The sequence below is a fragment of the Nansenia antarctica genome, assembly GCF_963989245.1.
Source record: "Nansenia antarctica genome assembly, chromosome: 7".
Taxonomy (NCBI): Eukaryota; Metazoa; Chordata; class Actinopteri; order Argentiniformes; family Microstomatidae; genus Nansenia; species Nansenia antarctica.
The window spans coordinates 3,478,405-3,500,436 of NC_137677.1; the positions used below are offsets into that span (position 1 = coordinate 3,478,405).

Sequence of the window (22,032 nt, forward strand, 5' to 3'; positions counted from 1 at the left end):
AAACGCGGGAGTAACCTACTAGCTATCACAGCTAAGGGAGGGAACTGTGAAGCCGTCGGAGGGAGAAGTGATGTAGGACCGACGCCAGGAGGGCCAACAGATGGATCTAAAGGATGATATCAACCTCCTAACCGAGTTACTGCTGCCTCCCTGCATGCCTGCTATAATTTGCCCTTTGCCTATTTATAGGGAGAGAGCCACGTGGATTGGCTCTGATTCCAGGGATGTGTAGCTATGACTTACTTTCTATAATTTCCCCACCTACCATGTGTGGGGCTGCCTACGCTCTTGGCATTTCTAGGGATCCAGGGCAACATGATGCAACTAGCTACAGCGGCTGACTGGACTGGATAAACAGTGGGGTAGTGGTGGTCTAGTGGATAGTGAGTTGGACTTGTGATCAGAAGGTTGTGAGTTCAAATCCCGCCTGAAACCACACCACTACTAGTGTGCTATTGAGTAAGGGGGAATGTCCCTGTAATTCGTAATTGTAAATCGCTTTGGATTAAAAGCGTCTGCTAAATGGCAAAATAAATGGCAAACATAATGTGTATACTGTATAAAAACAGAGAGAGCATCAATTTAAAGAACGATATGAAGCGAATACAGAAATGATATATGGTTAGGTTGAAGGCAATCAGGTTATAGACATAGCAGGTTAGTTGTATTTATGTTATGGGACAAACATAGCAATACAACAAAGGCTTTAAAGAACGTACGTTGTTGAACTACCAGATTGTAATGGAAGTCTTTCAGCATAGAGCTTCTACGTGGTCACAGGGCATTGTAATAGCTTGGCGTTAACCACCGTGCCCTCGAGGGGTGAAGCAACACATGCATGAACGCTGGCCAAGATGGGGAGGGAGAGAGCCTATGAGTGCTTTGACTAGAGAAAGTGTATGTTTGAATAGCAGACTTAGGCTAACAACAACCAAAACAACTAGCCTCCACAGTGTCTGACCCAAAAAACTAGGCTAATCAAATCAAAAGGCCAAGAGATTGAGATCAATCTCAAAAGATGCTTCTTGACATTAACACTTTAGAAAAACAAGGAAGTGGATCACACAGACTTCACTTCCTTGATTTGATCTAAAACAGTCCCAATGACATGTTGAGTTTTAGTCACACTCTGGTCTTTTCAAATGTAGGCTAGCCTTTCTGATTAGTATGGCTATTTCAAGTTCGGCTGACAGAAAACATAAGTGTGTCTATTGTTAATGGCACAGCCAAGGCTATGTCTATTCATTAAGCTGGAGCCTAAGGCTATGTCTAGGCTATGTATGTCTATTCATTAAGCTGGAGCCTATTCTTAGCCTTGGCTTATTGTTCGAGCTTAGCCTATTGTTGTTATGTCTTCATAACCAGTGAGCTCTTTAAAGGCTTTACATGTAGCCTACATATCAGTGTTGTGATACGTGAATGACTGCACACTCACACCTGTGCCGGATGAGACGATGACACCATGGAGAGACAGAAGAAGGATGCATGCCTAGATTGCTGCCTAACCACATGCAATAATACTAACCTACACCTTTGGTTGAAACCTTTACAAAGATGCGACATTGTCTCATTGAAGGGAGTTTAATGACCCACTTGACTCAACTCAGAATAGAGCTAGTATTGAGCACCGTCTCTACTGTTCACTCACCCTTGTCATCTTCCATGCTGTCAACTCTGACCCCTAACTCTCTGGTTCTCTAACCCTCAACAGGTGACAAAATGTCACTCTCACTCCTGCTTGAAACAAACAAGACATCATCATGAACATTTCAGTAAATACTAAATAGGCAAACAAAAATAGTTCACTGTGATTGGCCGCCCTGTTAGATCGAAGTAGGACACTGGTGTGGGACGAAGGATGTGTGGTAGGGCTTCTAATCCCAAAACCCCTGTCTCAGTTTCAAACAGCATCAACGCCCCTGTGACCTCATCCCTCGTAAAGTACAGCTGATGAAAAGGAAACGGAATCTGAGCCACAGAAGAGAGGGGGTACGGAATGGGGTTCCAGTGTCTTTAAGGGGGTGCAGCTGTCAGATATAGCCCAAGAAAGGTTGGAGGCTACTTGAAGTCATCTAGATGGCAGATCTTCACAGTGCCTGGAGAAATGTTCACTATACTACTGCTGCTTCTGAGCGGAGCAGAGAACGCAACCATAGACTAGCCTATAACTCCATAGTCTAGACACCTTTAGAGTGACATTCGGGAGCACTAGAGTGGCTACAGCCGACAACAGGCATTAATCCCATTAGTCTTCGACTAGTCACATAGTTAGCCCGGCGTCTAAGCCTCTTACGACTGGGATAGCAGGAAAACCCTTTGATTTTACTTCCCGATTGATTGAATATTACACCACATTTGAATGAATGCTGATGCTGTCTGAAGGAGGAAATGTCATAGCAAATCATTGTTGTTGTTACTCTGCCATGAATACCAGTAGAACCGGTGGACAAGCATGTCACTGACTTCATGTCACATACACCAGTCTCTATGTTGCCCATATCGATCTCTGCTATCTTACAGAGGAGCTATATTCATATTGCTTGTCCCAAAGAAGCCCCATTTGTGACCGGGGCACTGTTCAATCTGGGAACAAACTTGTCAACAAAAGGGCAAGGAAGAGACAGACACCTGTAGACTGTCTGAGGTCCCTAGCTGTCACTTTTCACTAGCGTTCAAACCTCCAGGAGACATGCCACCTAAACACCTAATGACAGTATGTCAATAAAGGCCGGTAGTGTCTGTCTGTGTTGTGACTGGTGACTGTACGAGTGTATGCTGTCTGTGATCTAGCTAGTGAAGGTATGGAAGGTGCGAGACAGTCACAGGCTATTCGAGAGAGAGAAACAAATCCACCCACCCCAAGTGTCCATACATAGCATGTGTGACCCAGATCTCTTCTATTGTTCATTCGTGCGTTATTGAATTGCTTTGGTTATAAAACGAGCATGGCATTTAGATACATGAGATGCAATACAAGAGAATGTAGCAACAGACATAATATTTGACATCTCGTGAGCTTAGAATGATAAGGTTCTATCTCCGTTTAGGGCAGTTCAGACTCAGAGATATTGAGCGTCAAAGTTTTTACATTCCATTATGTTCTGTGAGATGGAACCTTTGTATTTTATGAATTACTCAACTCAAAAATGTCAACATTTAAAAAAATAACACCACACAGGCATTAATAAACACCTAATGGATCAGATGATGTAAAACAAATCCCAAAAAGTCCAAAAATGGAGATAGAACCTTATAATTCTAACAGTCACAAGGTGACATTCTGCCCCTCCCATCTCTCCCCGGGTTGTGTTGCCACACGGTCTGTCTGTCACTCCTCCTGTCTGTCTGTCTGTCACTCCTCCTGTCTGTCTGTCTGTCACTCCTCCTGTCTGTCTCCTGTCTGTCTGTCACTCCTGTCTGTCTGTCTGTCTGTCACTCCTGTCTGTCTGTCTGTCTGTCTGTCACTCCTGTCTGTCTGTCTCCTGTCTGTCTGTCTGCCTGTCACTCCTGTCTGTCTCCTGTCTGTCTGTCACTCCTGTCTGTCTGTCTGTCACTCCTGTCTGTCTGTCTCCTGTCTGTCTGTCTGCCTGTCACTCCTGTCTGTCTCCTGTCTGTCTGCCTGTCACTCCTGTCTGTCTCCTGTCTGTCTGTCTGTCACTCCTCCTGTCTGTCTGTCTGTCTGTCACTCCTCCTGTCTGTCTCTCTGTCTGTCTGTCTGTCACTCCTGTCTGTCTGTCTGTCTGTCTGTCACTCCTCCTGTCTGTCTCTCTGTCTGTCTGTCTGCCTGTCTGTCACTCCTCCTGTCTGTCTGCCTGTCTGTCACTCCTCCTGTCTGTCTGTCACTCCTCCTGTCTCTCTGTCTGTCTCCTGTCTGTCTGTCTGTCACTCCTCCTGTCTGTCTGCCTGTCACTCCTGTCTGTCTCCTGTCTGTCTGCCTGTCACTCCTGTCTGTCTCCTGTCTGTCTGTCTGTCACTCCTCCTGTCTGTCTGTCTGTCTGTCACTCCTCCTGTCTGTCTCCTGTCTGTCTGTCTGTCACTCCTGTCTGTCTGTCTGTCTGTCTGTCACTCCTCCTGTCTGTCTCTCTGTCTGTCTGTCTGCCTGTCTGTCACTCCTCCTGTCTGTCTGCCTGTCTGTCACTCCTCCTGTCTGTCTGTCTGTCTGTCACTCCTCCTGTCTCTCTGTCTGTCTCCTGTCTGTCTGTCTGTCACTCCTCCTGTCTGTCTGTCACTCCTCCTGTCTCTCTGTCTGTCTCCTGTCTGTCTGTCTGTCACTCCTCCTGTCTGTCTGTCTGTCACTCCTGTCTGTCTGCCTGTCTGTCTGTCTGTCTGTCTGTCTGTCACTCCTCCTCCCCCCTGTTAACACATATACCAGAGGCCGGGAGCTCTAACGTCTTCTAATGTTCACTAAAACGACTCGCTTTAAGTCGAACTATTGTCGTAACTACCGGCTCTTTGCATGCCAGCTGAGTCCTGTCACTGTCCTGACCATATTATATAGCGTAGGTTTATATATTCCCTCTCTGTCGTGGTTCATTCATTACATTTGTTTATCTTTCTCCACTCAACGGTGCCTTACCTTCGTTTGCCAGGTCCGCCATTTTACTTGGAGCTCCCAGAATGCACCGCGCGGTCGACATGCGTGGTATGGGTAGAGGAGGGAAATTCGCTAGATGCCACCACTAGAGGGAGCCCTTCACAAGTATAGTAATTTGACATTGATAAATTATTCCCGTTGAATTAGGGCCCTTTATTTATTTACCCCAAACACTGTCACAAACAGACGAAACGTGTTAAAAACAGAATTTGTTGTCTTTATTGATTTTTGATTTTGAACAATTATGTTTTTACATGATTGAACCAAAATAGTCAGTGATTACAAAGTCAGTCAACAATGACAATAGCAAAAAAAAGAAGTCAATAGCAAAACGGCAATTGAAAGATTGCTGACATGTTAAGCCTATGCTACAGTTAGTTTAAAAGGATTATACCCTACTGAGTTCCTCCCCATAGTGGTTCATAGTTTTTTTCCCAATTTAATAAACAAAATAATTCCCTGTTAACCTACGTGATAATTATCAGAGATAGAAAGTGCTAGTCAAACAAAGGCCATAATGTCCACCTTGGCTCTGTTCACATGTTGAGAACAATAGATAAATGCTCTGACCTTATTTAGTCTCTCTGTCGTATTGGCAACAACCTCAGATTGTTTGGACCAGCCTCACAGGCCGAGGTAGTGAGAGTGAGAGGCCGTAAACCTACTCTGTGTTATTAATAGTCTGGTACTGTAAGGTACGGTTGTACAGGCAGTAATGTTGAATCAGGAACACCACATCAAAGAATATGGACAACAATCCAAGTCCAGCCTTAGTCGGGTCCCCAAAGATCAGCTTCCATTCATCTAAACACATTAACACAAACACCCATGTTATTTACAATATAATAATAATAATAATGTTAAATACAATACTGTAGAGTACAAGATCAACTCATACAACGTTCAGGCTCGTACAGTATAAAGTATGCTATTTTGTCTTACATCATTTCCTTTTCACACCTTTTCACAATGGCTTACTTGGTTTGATCTCCTGTATTTTGTTTGTTGTTATATCTGATTTTGCTGTTTTTATCTCATTTTGTTTTGTTGATTTTAATGTTTTGATATGTAGTTTTGAACTGTCTTGTAAGGTGTCCTTGAGAGCCTTGAAAGGCGCCCATAAATAAAATGTATTATTATTATTAATATTATTATTATTATTATTATTATTATTATTATTATTCATAGTTCAAGTTTATTTCGAACAGCAGACCAAGTACGTTGGGATACAAATGATTTTAAAAAATAAAATAAAACAATAAATAAAAATCCACATGGTTAAGCTCTCCGAAAGGGAATAGGAGGAAGCAAAGCTTATTTGTCCTGTCCCCATTCACACACTACAGTTACAGTAGCGTAAGATTATCATCTTAGCCGTGGAGATTCAGCGGTGAGGCTTACCGTTGTTGTAAGACTGTAGAAACATCTGGATGAGACTGAAGCTGCCGCCTGTGAAGTCCAGCAGCACGTTCCCGATACTCCATCCCTCTGTGCTCTGCCTCTGGTAGTTCATGCGGGCCTGACGACACAAAGACGTAGACATTTTACATTTACATGTTGGCATTTACAGTAGCAGACGCCTTATTCCAAAGCGATTTACAATCAATACATTTGAATCATCAATCCACCAGTTGTAGCAGGAAGAGTAATCCAGCTCAGGCCCGGGGCCATTGATAGAAGGAAAAACCTTCTTCTATCACCTTCTTCTAAACCTAGGTGTTTTATTTTTATTTGTTATATATTGACACTGGAGAAACAGAGAAACAGTACAAGGGGGTCAATAGAAGTTTTTAGGGGACACAGTAAAGGGGAAAAGCGGGTGTCTTCAGGAGACGCAGTGCTGGGGGGCAGTAGATGTCTCAAGATAATAAATTACAATATACATTAGACGCTGAGAATCCAACCCTTTACAGCAATTCTACTGAATCTAATGCCTGACTATAATGTGTGCTGTTGAGGTTTGAGAAGAAATTTTTTACTCCAGGCGGCTAAAATGCAAAGATGTTCATGCTCATTTTCTTTTGCTAAGCACAAGCATTCTTAAATCAAGTCATAGACTTCAAGTCCTGTAGTTTAATGCATCAATGATAATGTATTTGCCATAGCGTGACATTAGAATTATAAGGTTCTATCTCCATTTTTGTCAAAATTGAGTTTTTTACATAATCTGATCCATTAGGTGTTTATTAATGCCTGTGTGGTGTTATTTTTAATTGGTAATTAATAAAATACAAAGTTTAGTTGGTAATTAATAAAATACAAAGGTTCCATCTCATAAAACATAATGGAATGTAAGAACTTTCACGCTCAATATCTCTGAACTACCCTAGACAACATAGAACCATATAATTCTAAGCTCACAATAGATGAAAACGGTCCTGTGAATTCCGTACCTGAGGAATGTACTTAACCAGGGTGACACCTAGCTTAATGTAGGAGAAGTAGTACAGATAGTCCAGCCAGGTGATCTTGTGGGCGACTGCCACAAACAGGGTGACCAGGGCAAAAGTCCAGCCAATCACCAGAAGGCGAATCGCCGTCATGGACACTTTCTGCCCTCCTCTCTGCAACACAAGCACACAGGAAATCACTCATCACTTTAATGTTGAAAACAAAGGGAAACAAACGATTACCAAAGGAACACGCCAATGTCTGTTTTTGCCAAATTTGTTTTACATTTTCCCCCAGTTTAATGTAACATGTGTCTCCTGTCGTGACACATAGGGGACATCAAGAGAAGGAAGTCATTGTGTTGCTCACCTCGTACATGATGCACTGACAGATATAGACTAGCGTCAACACCACGGCGTGTAGGCTGAAAAACACATCGTTGGCGTCCACCGGGTTCACACCGTTAGGATACTTCTTTATGAACTCTTCCTGGAAATGAAACATCAATTTCATTGAAAAGGTGCAATAGAAATGGGCAATAACTCTATTCTAAGTGCCTATTTATACATTTTTACAGTATTATTACAGTATTATAACGCCACTGACCTCATGTCTTTTAGCTTGCTTTTATAGTTGTTTTTATTTTCCTTAAGATTGTTGTCTTTATTTGCACTTGACACCACGGACCTCATTGTCTCTTAGCTTGTTTTATAGCATTTTCGCTTTTTAATTGTCTAGTGTGTAATATTATATGTGTATATGTTTGTGAATATGTTTTCTGTTTTTGCACCTTCAGAAGAACCACTACAATTTCATTGTATAGGCAACTGTACAACGACAATAAAGTCTATTCTATTCTACTCTAATTACAACAACAACATTGTAACAGTGCAACACTAGCAACGTCCCGAACGCTGTACAAACTGGTATACAGGAAGATGCGTTTGTAATACTATAGAAGGTTGAGAATAATGTATCCTACTCTTTCACCAGAGACAAAAGATAATAATAATTAAGACTTCATAAATGGTTGTGAAAGCAAACAGAACTTATCTACCTTCATGTAGGGCACCCAGAAGAGGCCTACGTTGAAGACACTGTAGGCAATGAAGCCTGTCAAGTTGAGTGCCAGGAAGTCAAAATTTAACCCCACCACACTGTCAAAAAAGACACACTTTATTATAAATCATACACAGATGTCATTTTTACTTCTACCTCATGAGCTTGCAGATAAGAAATTGTTGAAACTGTCAAGTTTTAATTACATACCTTTTTCTTTTCCAGTTCGAAATGGCCTGGGGGTAGAAAGACACAGACCATGCTACGAAGTAGATCCATCCAATAACTTGATTGATGATCATCAGGATGTTGCTCCTGACGACCAAGAAACGGATCCTGGTGGTGAAGCTGGAGGACATAGCAGGAGAGAGCTTTAGTACTGTTCAGTATTGCTGATTGCAGATCTACCGGTGCAAAAACGAAAAGTAAATGATCATAGAGTTAAACATTTATCAATTCAAGTTATATCTTTGTAAGCTTAATTAATTACAAAGCTGATTTAGAAGACACCTATGCATGGTAGGCCTATGAGCTATGATGGTGTAATAATAATAATAATAATAATAATAACGTTGATTTCTATAGCGCCTTTCAAAAACCCAAGGACGCTTTACAATTCTAAAGGGGAATGGTCAGACAGACAAAACAGAAAACAAACAAAGCAAAACAGAAACAGTGACTAGGGGCCAAAGGCCTTGGAGAACAGATGGGTTTTAAGGGTTGATTTGAAGGAGTCCAGGGTGGGGGCGTTGCGGATCACTATGGGGAGGGAGTTCCAGAGGGTAGGTGCGGCCACACTGAAGGCTCTGTCCCCAAAGGTCCGTAGGTTGGTGCGGGGGGTGTAGGAATCAAAATATTTAATAGTAGACAGAGACAGACAAGGAGAAGAGCTCACCTTTCTATGTCAGTATTGTTGCTGTATAAATACGCTGTCACCTGCCCCACATGTTCTGCACGGACCATAAAACTAGTTGATGAGGCTCCTGCTGGCAGCTCAAGCTTCGTAAAAGAAACACAGTTGTGGTTATGTGTGTGAAGACAGTACACATAGTATATGTGTGAAGAATTGTGACTTATGGTTTAAGGACATACACTGACTACACATCGTGACGTTAGAATTATATGGTTCTATCAAAATTTTGTTTTTTTACATAATCTGATCCATTAGGTGTTGATTAATGCCTGTGTGGTGTTATTTTTAAAATGTTGACATTTTTGAGTCAGTAATTCATAAAATACAAAGGTTCCATCTCACAAAACATAATGGAATGTAAAAACGTTGACGTTCAATATCTCTGAACTACCCTAAACGGAGATAGAACCTTATAATTCTAAGCTCACGACATGTAGTCAACATCTACTAACAGCTCACATCATTGTATCATCCTAAACAACCCTAAACTTCTGAGCTGGGAAGATGTCATCAAATACAAAAAACATCTGCCTGGTCTACAGAATCCTGCATAACCCCGCTCCTCCTCCTCTTAACTCATTCATAACTCAACATAACAACAGCAGTCAGATCACCAGAAGCACCACATGAGGTGACTTTCTAGTCCCATTTAGGAAAAGCACATTTGGTCAACTATCATTTTCTGTTAAAGCAATACAAAACTGGAATTCACTACCCCCACCCATATCAAAGATATACATACATAGCACATACTCCACCTGTCCAACACAACTTAAAACATGGCTGTCCGATAACTATAACTGCACACATTACTCTCTGTCAGATGTTTTCCTTCTATCACTGAGACTGCCAATGGCCCCTGGCCTGAGCTGGATTACTCTTCCTGCTACAACTGGTGGATTGATGATTCACTTGCTTAGTCAAATGTATTGATTGTAAGTCGCTTTGGAATAAGGTGTCTGCTAAATGCCAAAAATGTAAATGTAAAATGTAAGATGTGATTATATTTGACATAATCATCGATGCTGCCCCTCGGTCTCTGCTACCTGCCTGTGCCTGCATGTATGTCTTGTACTTTCAATGTTGTTGCTGTGACTATTTTCTGTTCCCTTGTCCCCTTTGTATTGTATGAACTGCATTGACGCTGCTGCCATCATCTGTGCTTGCTTGTTTGTGCTTGCTCCAATTGTGTGCGATATGTCATGTCTTTCTCCATTTCACTTATGCTTCCTGTAATTGTAAATGTTGTTTTTTTCTTTTAACTAATATATTTTAGGGTGCATACATACTGACAACTTGCCGACGGGATAGAAAACATACCTCCTCAGGAAGCGTAAGTATCGTCGATACATTTTTGGAAGAATAAGTGATGTGGAAGAGAATGACCGCCGACACGTTCAGAGGAGAACTGCAAAAGCAGAACAACGAGGACGGAATTAGACTACTGAATAATCTCTGAAACAAAACACCAGGAACTGAACAACTGAACTGATCTCGATCAACTGTGTCAGATATTGATACACAACCAAATATGGCCCAGTTATTATCTTATATAGAGGTTAAATTGGGCAACAGATGATAAGAGTCAGTGCATACTGTACCTCGGCGTTATGGTGATGTTGGTCGAGCCCCTCTCCTCCAAGTCGACAGTAGCAAGTGCCGACAGAGAGACACTTCTGTTACCATCTGTTGAGGGAATATGAGATTATTCAACCAAGTGAGTCAGCTTTCATAACAGACAGGCATGTATTTTCCATCAAATTAAATCAGATCATGAGAGAACAAGGGAGAAACTCACCACATATGACATATGAACAGAGTGCTATGACCAGGATTGATAGATGCCAGGTCATTGACATGTTGACTGGAAGTACCTGGCCAGTGCAGAACTGAGGGGAAGGCAAGGCAAGTTTATTTGTACAGCACATTTCATACAACAGGGGCAATTCAAAGTGCTTTACATGCATTATTTAAAAATACAGCAAGAGCAGCATAGTAAGAAAATAAAAATTACAATGAATAAAAGCAAATATAAGAAGTAAATAGATAAAACATTTAAAAAGACAATAGTTAATGGAAAAAAGACATTGATAGAAGTGTCTGTGTTTAAGAGAAGAGAGCATATGCTGTGTCCAAACAAATGTCTGAGTTCAACAACAGTAGCCTACTAACTACACAAAGCAAGCATTGCAATGGAAATATGCTACATTCAATCAATGAACTTCATAGCCTGCTACTTGATTTATGCTAAACAACGTTAATAAACACACAATCTACCTGTATGATCAACTAATAGTACAATACCACAGAGGTCTGTTGTGCTTTGTTTTAACTCGCTTCCGTAAACTGGTGCTCAGTCTGGTCATGTGATCCGGTCAGGTGACTGAAAGCAGGAAGTGCTGTCTGTTGCTAAGCTGCGTTCAACACCGTCAATGTTATTAAACACCCGATAGGCGCAACTAGAAACACCCAATTAAAGAATAATGTGTAATCAAATTATTGTTAGTATTAATTTATATATCTATATCTATACACTACCGCTCCAAAGTTTTAGAACACCTACGTTTTTACAGTTTTTTATTGAAATGTAGCTAATGCAAAAAAGAATTCCCTGCGAATCGCGCATGCGCAGACGTAACTGTTACTCAGAGTTGCCAAGTCTCACGCTGTGGCCGTGAGACACACGCGTTTCGTTTCAACCAGTTCTCACGCTCTCACGGCACACAACAAATGTTTCTCACGCCGAGAAAGAACAATTGTTTTACGGGACTTATTATTATTTTGGAAATTCATTGAAAGAAAGCTACTGGATATGAGTTTCGTGACGGATGAGTTCGTTTCCGACCAGAAGGGATTTCTTGTGCTAGAAAACAACAAACAACAACAAACTGCTTTTTATGTGCATGTTTAGTTGTATGCAAACTACCTCAAATCATCAGCATTTCTGATTTTGAATCATTAGATTCATTGCATTTTGTTGATTTTGAATCATTCATTGCATTTTGCATGCATTTGGCATGCATTGCATTCTGTTTTAAATATGTCAACGAAGCAGAAAGCAGGAAGCAACGAGGCAGCGTGGGGTCAGCCCCCTTGCAAAAAAGTTGCCAGGTCAGAGGAAAGTCAGGAGATAGTGGAGAAGGCAGTGGGGGAAACAGTGGGGAAGGCAGTGAAGGAGGAAACAGTGGAGAAGGCTGTGGGGGAGGCAGTGGGTGAGGCAGTGGAGAAGGCAGTGGGTGAGGCAGTGGAGGAGGAGAAGCAAACTAGAAAAAATCAGAGAAGAACTCATACTGGAGCAGCCACCTATAAGTCTGGGTTCAAAAGTGAGTGGTCAACCAAATGGCCCTTCATCACCGCAGGCACGACCAGCTCCTCCTACTGGTGCGCTGTGTGCGGGCAGGAGAAGTCCTGTGCCCATCAAGGGGTCACGGATGTCAACAGACATGTAGGAAGCAAGGGGCATCAGGCCAAAGAACTGGCACTACAGGCAGCAGTGGCACAGTTGTATGTCGCAGCCTCTGTCCCAGCCTCTGTCCCAGACACTGTTGGTGGCATGACAACACAAGAAGCCAAGGTAGGCTACAAGAAGTAAAGAAATAAATAAATTAAAAAGTGTATGGGCTGGGCTTTACTGGCAGGTTGTTTAACATGATATGAAGCTATATATGAATGAATGATATGAATATATGAATGAATTAATTAATATATATATGTTACGGTACATGTGGGGAAAACTAGGGTTAGGTTTAGGTGCTAGGGTGACTTGGTACATGCTGGCATGTCTAACCCTAACCTTAACCCTAAGCCTACCCCTAATCCTAACCCTAACCCTAACCGTAGCACCCTAGCACCTAACCCTAACCCTAGTTTTTGTACCGTATTCCCACATGTACCGTAACATATATATATATATAATATAGATATGTTATATGAATATGATATGATATGAATATGAATATGAATGAATGATATGAAGCTCTTAAATTAACCCTTTTCTGTTGCAGACAAGGAGAGCTGAGGTAAAGGTGGCCGTGGCGATGGTTGCACACAATGTGCCATTTTCAGTGGCAGATCATATCGGCCCGTTGCTGAAAGATTGTTTTAAAGATTCCCCCACCGCACAGAAGTACAAGTGTGCCCGCACGAAAACAGCGTGCATAATAAACGAGGCAGTGGCGCCGCATTTTAGAAAGGAATTGGTCATGAAGATGAGGGAAAGTCCTTTCACGTTGATCACGAATGGGTCAAACGATACAGGTATTACTTTCGACAGCCTATATTTATATTTCTCCACACTTTCCAGCACCCGTTTTATAGATATTATAATTCACCAAACTGCAGTTTGACGTTTGGCCTTAATCTGATCGACATGTACCTTATCATTGCAGGACGAGAGAAGATGAACCCACTCACTGTGCGGGTATATGATGAGGACACCAGAAAAGTTGTCCATAGGTTTTGGGATATGTGCACCACCAGCGGGCTTGGCTGTGGCACGGCTGAAGTCATCTACCTAAAGATCAATGAGGTCTTGGAAAAACATGGCATACCATGGGGCAACTGTGTGAGTCTGTCCGTTGATGACGGACCTGTCAATACAGGAGTCAGAGATTCCATCGCATCCAGAATTCGTAATGAAAATGGCAACATCTACGTTCATGGGTGCCCCTGTCACATCGTCCACAACACTGCGAAACAAGCTGGCCTGGCGTTCTTAGAGGCGAGTATAACCATGTATGATGAATGAATGAATGAAAAAAACACTTTAAAAAAACACAAGAAGGGAAGGAGCTGGTTTACATAAATAAAGGCTATGTACACTATCCACTATACTATACTGTACATATAGACGACTAGGGTTGTCATATTGTACATAGTGTTATTGCACATTTATTTAAAGTGTCGCAGTTTGCAGGCTTGAAATGTACATATTTGTGCCTCAGCACTACACCTGATTTTTTCAGTCCAGCAGCTGCCATCAATCCGTCCAGACTGTCCAGGGCCCAGAACCTAGGTCTTTGCTGTGTTCAGGGCCTGGACGGCCCTGGGGTAGAAGCTGTTCTTCAGTCTGTTTGTCCTTGCGGCCATGTATGCTTTCAATGACCTATCTGTTAACCTAATGCCCAGTAAAATGGTTTGTTGTGCTGTAATGTGTAATCTATGACCCAAAATGTAATGTGATTGTGAATCGTATTCATGTATTGCAGGTGTCTGGATTTGATCCAGAGGATCTGGCAGTGGATGTGGGATTCTGGTTTAGAGGTTGCACCAATCGGACAGGTATGCACTTTAACCAGTCCCAGTCCCAATATAGTACAAATCGTGAGCTTAGAATGATAAGGTTCTATCTCCGTTTAGGGCAGTTCAGAGATATTGAGCGTCAAAGTTTTTACATTCCATTATGTTTTGTGAGATGGAACCATTGTATTTTATTCATTACTAACTCAAAAAATGTCAACATTTTAAAAATAACACCACACAGGCATTAATAAACACCTAATGGATCAGATTATGTAAAAAACTCAATTTTGACAAAAATGGAGATGGAACCTTATAATTCTAACGTCACGAAATTAAAATGCAGAACATTTTGATTAGATGGAAATTAAGAGGTAACATTCTTTTCTCAACATTCTATTCTCGTCATAGAATTCTGTGAGTTCCATGAAAGTGAGTATATGGAAATGCTCCAGGACATTCCCCTCCGGTGGTTGAGGCTGGAGAAGTGTCTGACTCTGGTTCTGCGGCAGTATGAGCCGCTGGCCAGCTACTTCAAGTCATCAAGTACCGGTAGGTCTAATTTTTCAATGATACGAATGCAAGATTATTACAAGAGACTGAAATGTAAACTTAGTCTAATGGTAAATGGACTGCACTTATATAGCGCTTTTTTTTCCAAAGCTGCTCCAAAGCACTTTACAACGGCCTCTCATTCACCCATTCACACACACACATTCACACACCGCCGGCCCGCTCACTGGGAGCAATTTGGGGTTCAGTGTCTTGCCCAAGGACATTTCGACATGTGGCCAGCCGGGGCTCGAGCCGTCGATCTGCCAACCTTGTGATCATTAGACGGCGACTCTACCTCCTGCGCCACAGCCGGCCACTCTACACAACCTGTGCTTTTTTATTCACAGATGAGAAACAACCGCGGTTCAGGAGGCTGTTGGAAGCGTTCTCTAACCCGATGACGGAGGTGTACCTGCTCTTCTATCAAGCGACGTTGACTGTCTTCTCCACTTTCAACCTCCTCCTCCAGAAAGAGAAGTTCTCCATCTTCCTTTTACACGATGAGGTAAAATGGGAGGGTCAGGAGGATATGCTTCTGCCAATAATGTGATATATATACGTTTGTTCCTTTTTTCATTAAGTGCTATGTCTTAGGTCTAAAGTCATTTTGATCAAATCTTTTCTGAAATACAATTTTGTAGATGACAAATTTCATCCGCAAGTTGTGCTCGAAGTTTGTGAAGCCTGTAGCCCTGCAGGGCCGGGGAACGCATGACATCCTCTACAAGGACCCAGCAAACCAACTGCCAGGTGACTCCAAGTTTCCAAGTTTTACATAAGCAGATACACATCCACTATCCACTCACTGACCTCACCTAGACTGTTTGTGTGAGGGCTGCTTGTTCAGACAAGTCGTGACGTTAGAATTATAAGGTTCTATCTCAATTTTGTTCAAAATTGAGTTTTTTACATAATCTGATACATTAGGTGTTTATTAATGCCTGTGTGGTGTTATTTTTAAAATGTTGACATTTTTGAGTTAGTAATTCATAAAATACAACGGTTCCATCTCACAAAACATAATGGAATGTAAAAACTTTGACGCTCAATATCTCTGAACTACCCTAAACGGAGATAGAACCTGATAATTCTAAGATCACGAAGTTATGAGTTTGATCGTGTCATCACTGATGTGATGGGAGATACTTACAGAAGGGTATTGAAGTTAGCTATTGTGGTTGTTGATGATTGTAAATGAACTCTGTAAACGAACTCTTGTAAACAAACAAAAATACATTTTTATTTTAAACTTACCTGTATTTAGCTACCTGTTCTAAAGTAATTGATAGTTGTATTGTTATTGTGTCTCTGGCAGGAGAAAAGCTGAATATCGGCTTTACTACGCGAGCTACGCTCAACAGGCTCCTTGATGCAGGAGACATCACACCGCACCAAGTGGAGAGGTTCCAACAGGCGGCACTGGCGTTTCTCTTGAGGGCTGTGGAGTACGCCATGGAGAAACTACCCCTGGGAGAACCCCTGCTCAAACACGCCATGTTTGTTGACGTCCAGCGGAGGACAGAGTGTGGTGTGGAAGACGCCTTGTACTTTGTTGACAGGTTAGGGTTGACTAAGTTCTGATCATTTTGAATAGATTGTAAAAAGTTTGATAATCACATCTGAAAAACAAACCCTGCTGTTCCAGCTGCTGTAACCAGTGGTGTAGTCTAGTTTTTTCTAGTGGGTATACTGTGATTTTTCCCTCCCAGCCTCATATCGTTCATTTTGGCATAAAAATAAATCTGCGCTGCCTGTCTAACGTTATATATATCTAAATTACATGTTATAAGGCTGATCTGTGCATGATAGTGCTGCATTTTGGCATATTTCATGTCGCATCTCCCCCCGTTGATGGTATATGACGCTATAGTCAGTCGCAATGGTCCAAAATTCAAGTGCTTCGTAACACAGACGGGGTGAATTTTATGAATGAAAGTGAAAGTTCTGTCACAAAACGCTGTTACGTATCCGCACACATTTTCAAGTGGGTATATGGAAATCCTTGGCCTTTCCTAGTGGGTATACGGCGTAGTCCTGCGTATCATGTAGACTACACCACTGAACTGCTGTAACTATATCAGACCAGTGCACATTGTGTTCTTTTTTAGATTCGCTGAACTTCTCCCGTACCACGGACCTCAAGAGCATGACCAACTGAGTGAGGAGTTTCTGGATTACCAGTTCATGGACATTCCCATGCCACCAGACCCAGCCACGTTCGACGTCGAGTGCTTTTGGGGGTGCATGGCATCAGAGAAGAATAGGGTAATCATTATTCTGCACCCTTTGACACATACACATTGACTTAATCAACTTGCTGCATAAGAACAAGCAAATCCTTGAGTAATTAGGCTTCCTATGTACATTGTGGGGCAGCTGTGGCGCAGGAGGTAGAGTCGCCGTCTAATGATCACAAGGTTGGCAGATCAGCGGTTCGAGCCCCGGCTGGCCACATGTCGAAGTGTCCTTGGGCAAGACACTGAACCCCTAAATTGCTCCCAGTGAGCGGGCCGGAAGCGCCTTGCATGGCAGCTTGCCGCCATTGGTGTGTGAATGTGTGTGTGAATGGGTGAATGAGAGGCCGTTGTAAAGCGCTTTGGAGCAGCAGAAAAGGCGCTATATAAGTGCAGCTCATTTACCATTTTAAATGTTCTTCTAAGGTGAGCGGGGTGAGCAGATTCGGGAGGCTCTCTCAGATTGCCAAGTTGGTTCTGGTACTTCCGCATTCAAACGCCGACGACGAACGAGTGTTCTCCGTGGTGGGGATGAACAGAACTAAAAGCCGGAGCAGTCTGGCTCTCGACGGAACCCTTTCATCCATCATGACGGTGAAGATGGCGGGCCTCGAGCCACACTGTTTCAAGTGGGAGCCCCCTATCTCTGTTATTAAGGCGTCAAAATCTGCCACAAACACCTACAACAAGGAATTGGAACCAAAAAGGGTTGGGGTTGTACTGCATAAGATGTTGTAACTTTATATGTTCTTCCAATTAATTCAGAGGATACATTTCACACTCGTTTTTGATTGAGATTCTCTTGCGGTTTGGAGAGGTGTCAATATTGTGTTTGTTGTGGTGTGGGTGATGTGATACGCTGCTGTAGGCTACTGACAGTGTCTGTTACTGACACGCTTCATTATTTGCTGACTGATGTTTTTCTTTTAAAAAAAGAAGAAATAAAAAAAAGTATGGTTATGGTTTATGGTTGTGTTTCACTTTTTTATAATGTTTTATTTTCTGTACCTTTTTACTTTTTATAACATTACATCCAATACAAACAATAAAAAGGTTTAAAAAAAATAAAAAAAAATAAAGGATTGCGACCCTGATGGGGAGACTACAGAGTTGAATGGTGGAGAGGAAAAAGCACAAGAACATCATCTCAGTCACTCTACAAAATGTGTCTGTAACCAAGTGGCCAAAAAGAGTCCCTTAATGGAACATAAACTCATGTCCATAATTACAGTACAGGACTCTGCAAAGAATGCAAAAAGGTCAGGGGGTTATGATCTGAATAAACGACCACTGGATGGGACCCCCCTCCCACATAAACATCAAAGTGCTGCAGAGCCCAAACCAGTGCCAAACAGTACCCAAACAGAACCCAAACAGTACCCAAACAGTACCCAGACAGAACCCAAACAGTACCCAAACAGTACCCAAACAGTACCCAAACAGAACCCAGACAGTACCCAAACAGAACCCAGACAGTACCCAAACAGAACCCAAACAGTACCCAGACAGAACCCAAACAGAACCCAAACAGTACCGATAAATCAGCCAACGTCTCAGAATTCTTAAGCCGAGGACGCAAAACACCGTCTCCAGGCCCACTCACATCCTCCTCCCACCCTGCTGCCACCACAGGAGTGGATGGAGATGGAGACACCCCATTCACTGTGGTCAACACAACCGGCTTCACCTCCAAGACCGTATCTACTCCGGCCCTAGGTGAACGAGAATAATAACATTTTAATACGTTTATGTGACAAAGTTGTGTAGACTTTCTACGGTTAGGAGTATCGATCAAATAATTCTGTTCGGACACCTGTCGTACAACAGAGTAGGGACCAGTACATTTTGCCTGGAAAACTGGGTCACTCACAGAACAATCATTATGAGGAAGCCATTTACGAACCAACACATCCTCCAAGAGAACATAACCACTTGCAGAGCTCTCCAGCTCATCCTTAGGCTGAATCCCACTGAGCAGCAGCTTCAGATCAGGATCCTCCTGTTGTGCTAAAATCAACTCACTCCGAGACAAAAATTGTCAGGAGTGAACTTATCAGACTCTTTACCATCATTAATTTTAGGGTCCATGCAACTCATAGCACGAGTCATGGCGCAGGCAGTAAAAACCTCAGGAAACTCCTTCACACTAAGGTCGGGTCCTGTTGGCGGTGTAAACCCAGAACTAACAACCAGAGGTGGAGGCACATCACTCCACACTCTTCCTCCAGCCAGGTTATTTCCTAAGATGACGGCCACACCCACCACAGGCAGAGAGGGTCGAACTCCAATGGTTACTTCCCCCTGGACCAGATCAGAGTAAAGCTCAATTTCATGCAAGGGCCAAGGGGACCGACAAAGTCTGCATCCCCATCCCTCTAATCAAAACGCTGGTCCCCACACTTGACTCCTGAGAGAATGTCAAAACCGATTCCAATATAAAAGATTCTGAAGCCCCCGTATCACGAAGTATCTGGACAGGCACTTTCTGTGGGCTACCCACCAGAGAAACGAAACCTGTAGTAATAAACGGGCCAAAATCAGGATCCTCCTCGCTAATCTGTATGGAGACAGAGCCCAGTAGTGCCACCGCCAACTCAGTAGCCGCAGGTGGGCTGGATACTGAGGATGCCATCACCCCTGGTTTAAAGGGAGACCCCTCGGCAACCCCAGACACTCTTGCTGCTGCCCCACAAGCATGCGCTGCAAGAGCCAACGGTCTAACAGAGCCCCCCTTCCCACTGTAGGTTTTCTTTCCTTTTAGGACAGGACACTCCTGTTTCCAGTGACCCTTCTCAAGGCAATAATTGCATGTCGAGTTAGGATCTACTCTACTCTGACTGCCATGTTCCGACCTTGAAAAGGGGACAGAATAACCACCTCTGTTAGGGAATTTAGCACGATTTACCAATAGGTCAGTCACGTTCGGATTATGTCTACGGCTCCCATGACCATCGCTTTGAAAACGATGCTCACCAAACGGACTCTTATGAGACAGTACAAATTCATCCGCCAACACCGCGGCTTGACCTGCTGTTTTCACCTTGTTTTCATTAACGTAAGTGGTAATGCGATCAGGGACAATGGTTTTAAACTGTTCCAAAATAATCAAATTTGACAGATCCTCCAGAGTATTCACCTCTACCGCCACGTTAGTTCTCTTACAACCACATGAGTTTGTTTATCATGTTTCTTCCATTGTCTAAACCGCTGTCTGTAAGCTTCAGGAACAAGTTCATATGCCTTAAGGATAGCGGCCTTAACTGTATCATAATCTTTCCTCTCTCCACCATTAAGAGCAATATAAGCTTCCTGAGCTCGGCCAATAAGCACACTCTGTAGTAATGCGGTGCGGTCCGAAGTAGACCAGTCCCTATCGTCGGCAACACTCTCAAACAGTGAAAAGAATATATCAGGATGTTTTTCATTCAACTTTGGCAACAGTCTAACCATGGCAGACAAATTATCCCTCTTAGAATGACTCAAATCGCCACCTCCAACGTCAAATAACTTTCCCTCAGCAATCAACTTAAGGCGCTCCCGTTCATGAACCAATTTTTCAAACTCCAATTCCCGCTCTCGCATCTGAAATTCACGGTCTCGCGTCTGAATTCCATCTGTAATGATAACAATTCCTTCTGTTGATCAAATGTTAACTCAGTGGACCCAGATGCAACCCCAACGGATATTTTAGGGACAGACATTTTACCCTTTAGTATGCCCCTATTAATTAATGTATTCTGTAAAGCAGGGGTCACCAACTACATTTGTCCAAGGGCCAGAATTTTTCAAAGCACTTGTAGGGAATGTTTACCAAGTGTGCCAAACTGAATGCTCGTTCTCTGCTTTAAACACTCAGTGTGTAATTTTATAACACACTTCTAGGAAAACTGTAAACATTGGTCTCTACATTGCTACACTTTTTGCCATTTGCCTTTCCACATTGACACATTTTTCTTCTCGCACAAAGGTTTTGCTTTTCTTCTACTATGCTTTTGTTGTTTGAGGAGTGTTAGAACATTGAGAAAAAATAATAATTCCCCCATATGTTCAGAATACACATTCATACTTGACACATTTGGATGTGTGTATGTGTGTTTACTAGGCTATGTATGACAAAACATTATTGCAAACTGCTATGCCCTGCACACAGAAAAAGCAAAAGCCACAAGTGTTTTTAATGTATACTATCAGTGCATAGTCGGTGCTTCGTGTGCTTATTCAAATTATGGATTGTGTGTACCGTATTGACGCAAAAACACAGTTTTTTGTTTGAAGAGTTTTGCTAATTTTTTGCAAGAGATGTATAATGTTTCGTTGGTTTGGGGTGAGGTTTTGTGGTGTGTAGAGTTCTGCAAAAATAGCCTATAGTTTCAAAGATACGACCAAAGCAATCAGTCTGTCAGAAAGGTGTTTAAATCAGACATGTTTCCTTTTAAAAACTCTGGATGAAAACATCAGCACTTAATGTTAAGCCCTTGAACTTCATGCGTGTTTCATTTTAATAGCTTCCCCCTCCTGGCAAATTAACTTTTTGGAAAAAACATTAGAACATATTTCTTGATAAGTATTATTGATAACCAGGTGTTATCAGTCAACAGGATTTCTTCATCTCTATAATGTGATTTTCTGCCAGTTGCTCATTAGTGTTCTGGTCTGTCATTCCTCAAGGCTTTCTGCATATTTCATAATCTAGTGAAGACGTCAACCCTTGTCTGCATGGTATGCAAGGAGTGAGAAATGGCCAGTTGAAACAAGAAAGGAAATATGCTTATTGAATAAATATTGTACTTGGCTAAATCTGTGTTTTTATCTCAAATCGGAAGGCCTAAAAATAAGCTCACTTTCCAGGAAAAAGAAACTCACAATAGAACCAGTTTTCTGCCTGTTTGTTGATAATAAAACTGAATGTCTCTGAGAGAACAATTGCTAAATGTTTGAATCACCTACCTCCCTCTTAAAAGTTGGCGGTAACTGGAGGTGATTCAGTTTATTGTGAAAACAAATGGAATGTAACCTAAGACATTACCAACACAAGGCTGGCTGACAAC

General features: G+C 42.3%; 3 protein-coding genes across 3 annotated transcripts in view; 1 reads left to right on the plus strand and 2 right to left on the minus strand.

The window, feature by feature from the left end:
* ranbp3a (RAN binding protein 3a) overlaps positions 1–4,598 on the minus strand; it is a gene marked incomplete at both ends in the record, with an annotated part of 16,557 nt that extends 11,959 nt beyond the window's left edge. The window contains one exon of the mRNA XM_080535896.1: positions 4,577–4,598. Within this exon, the coding sequence (XP_080392022.1) occupies positions 4,577–4,598 (22 nt within the window). The remainder of the gene's footprint in view (positions 1–4,576) is intronic.
* A 227-nt stretch (positions 4,599–4,825) lies between these two features.
* On the minus strand, positions 4,826–11,291 carry ctns (cystinosin, lysosomal cystine transporter). The gene is made up of 11 exons (XM_080536388.1): positions 11,235–11,291; positions 10,756–10,846; positions 10,559–10,643; positions 10,278–10,365; positions 8,940–9,043; positions 8,255–8,392; positions 8,043–8,142; positions 7,355–7,474; positions 6,988–7,158; positions 5,996–6,113; positions 4,826–5,398 (listed from the first exon to the last, which is right to left on the minus strand). The coding sequence occupies exons 2-11, from the start codon at positions 10,814–10,816 to the stop codon at positions 5,256–5,258; spliced, it is 1,128 nt and encodes a 375-aa protein (XP_080392514.1). The 5' UTR covers positions 10,817–10,846; positions 11,235–11,291; the 3' UTR covers positions 4,826–5,255.
* Positions 11,292–16,215: 4,924 nt separating this feature from the next.
* Positions 16,216–17,857, plus strand: LOC308162033 (uncharacterized protein). Its single transcript, XM_080536118.1, has 3 exons — positions 16,216–16,309; positions 16,859–17,015; positions 17,411–17,857. Exons 1-3 carry the CDS (start codon positions 16,245–16,247, stop codon positions 17,720–17,722), a joined length of 534 nt encoding a protein of 177 aa, XP_080392244.1. The 5' UTR covers positions 16,216–16,244; the 3' UTR covers positions 17,723–17,857.
* The last annotated feature ends 4,175 nt before the right edge of the window (positions 17,858–22,032 follow it).

Bases quoted from the DNA above. Each gene is read 5' to 3' on its own strand.
- ctns (XM_080536388.1), bottom strand. From the start codon at position 10,816: ATGTCAATGACCTGGCATCTATCAATCCTGGTCATAGCACTCTGTTCA. The intron at 10,366-10,558 runs GTACAGTATGCA...CTGCTTTTGCAG, and splicing joins AACATCACCATAACGCCGAG to TTCTCCTCTGAACGTGTCGG. The intron at 7,159-7,354 runs GTGAGCAACACA...CTTGTGTTGCAG, and splicing joins GTCAGTGCATCATGTACGAG to AGAGGAGGGCAGAAAGTGTC.
- LOC308162033 (XM_080536118.1), top strand. From the start codon at position 16,245: ATGTTTGTTGACGTCCAGCGGAGGACAGAGTGTGGTGTGGAAGACGCC. The intron at 16,310-16,858 runs GTTAGGGTTGAC...GTTCTTTTTTAG, and splicing joins GCCTTGTACTTTGTTGACAG to ATTCGCTGAACTTCTCCCGT. The intron at 17,016-17,410 runs GTAATCATTATT...TGTTCTTCTAAG, and splicing joins TGGCATCAGAGAAGAATAGG to GTGAGCGGGGTGAGCAGATT.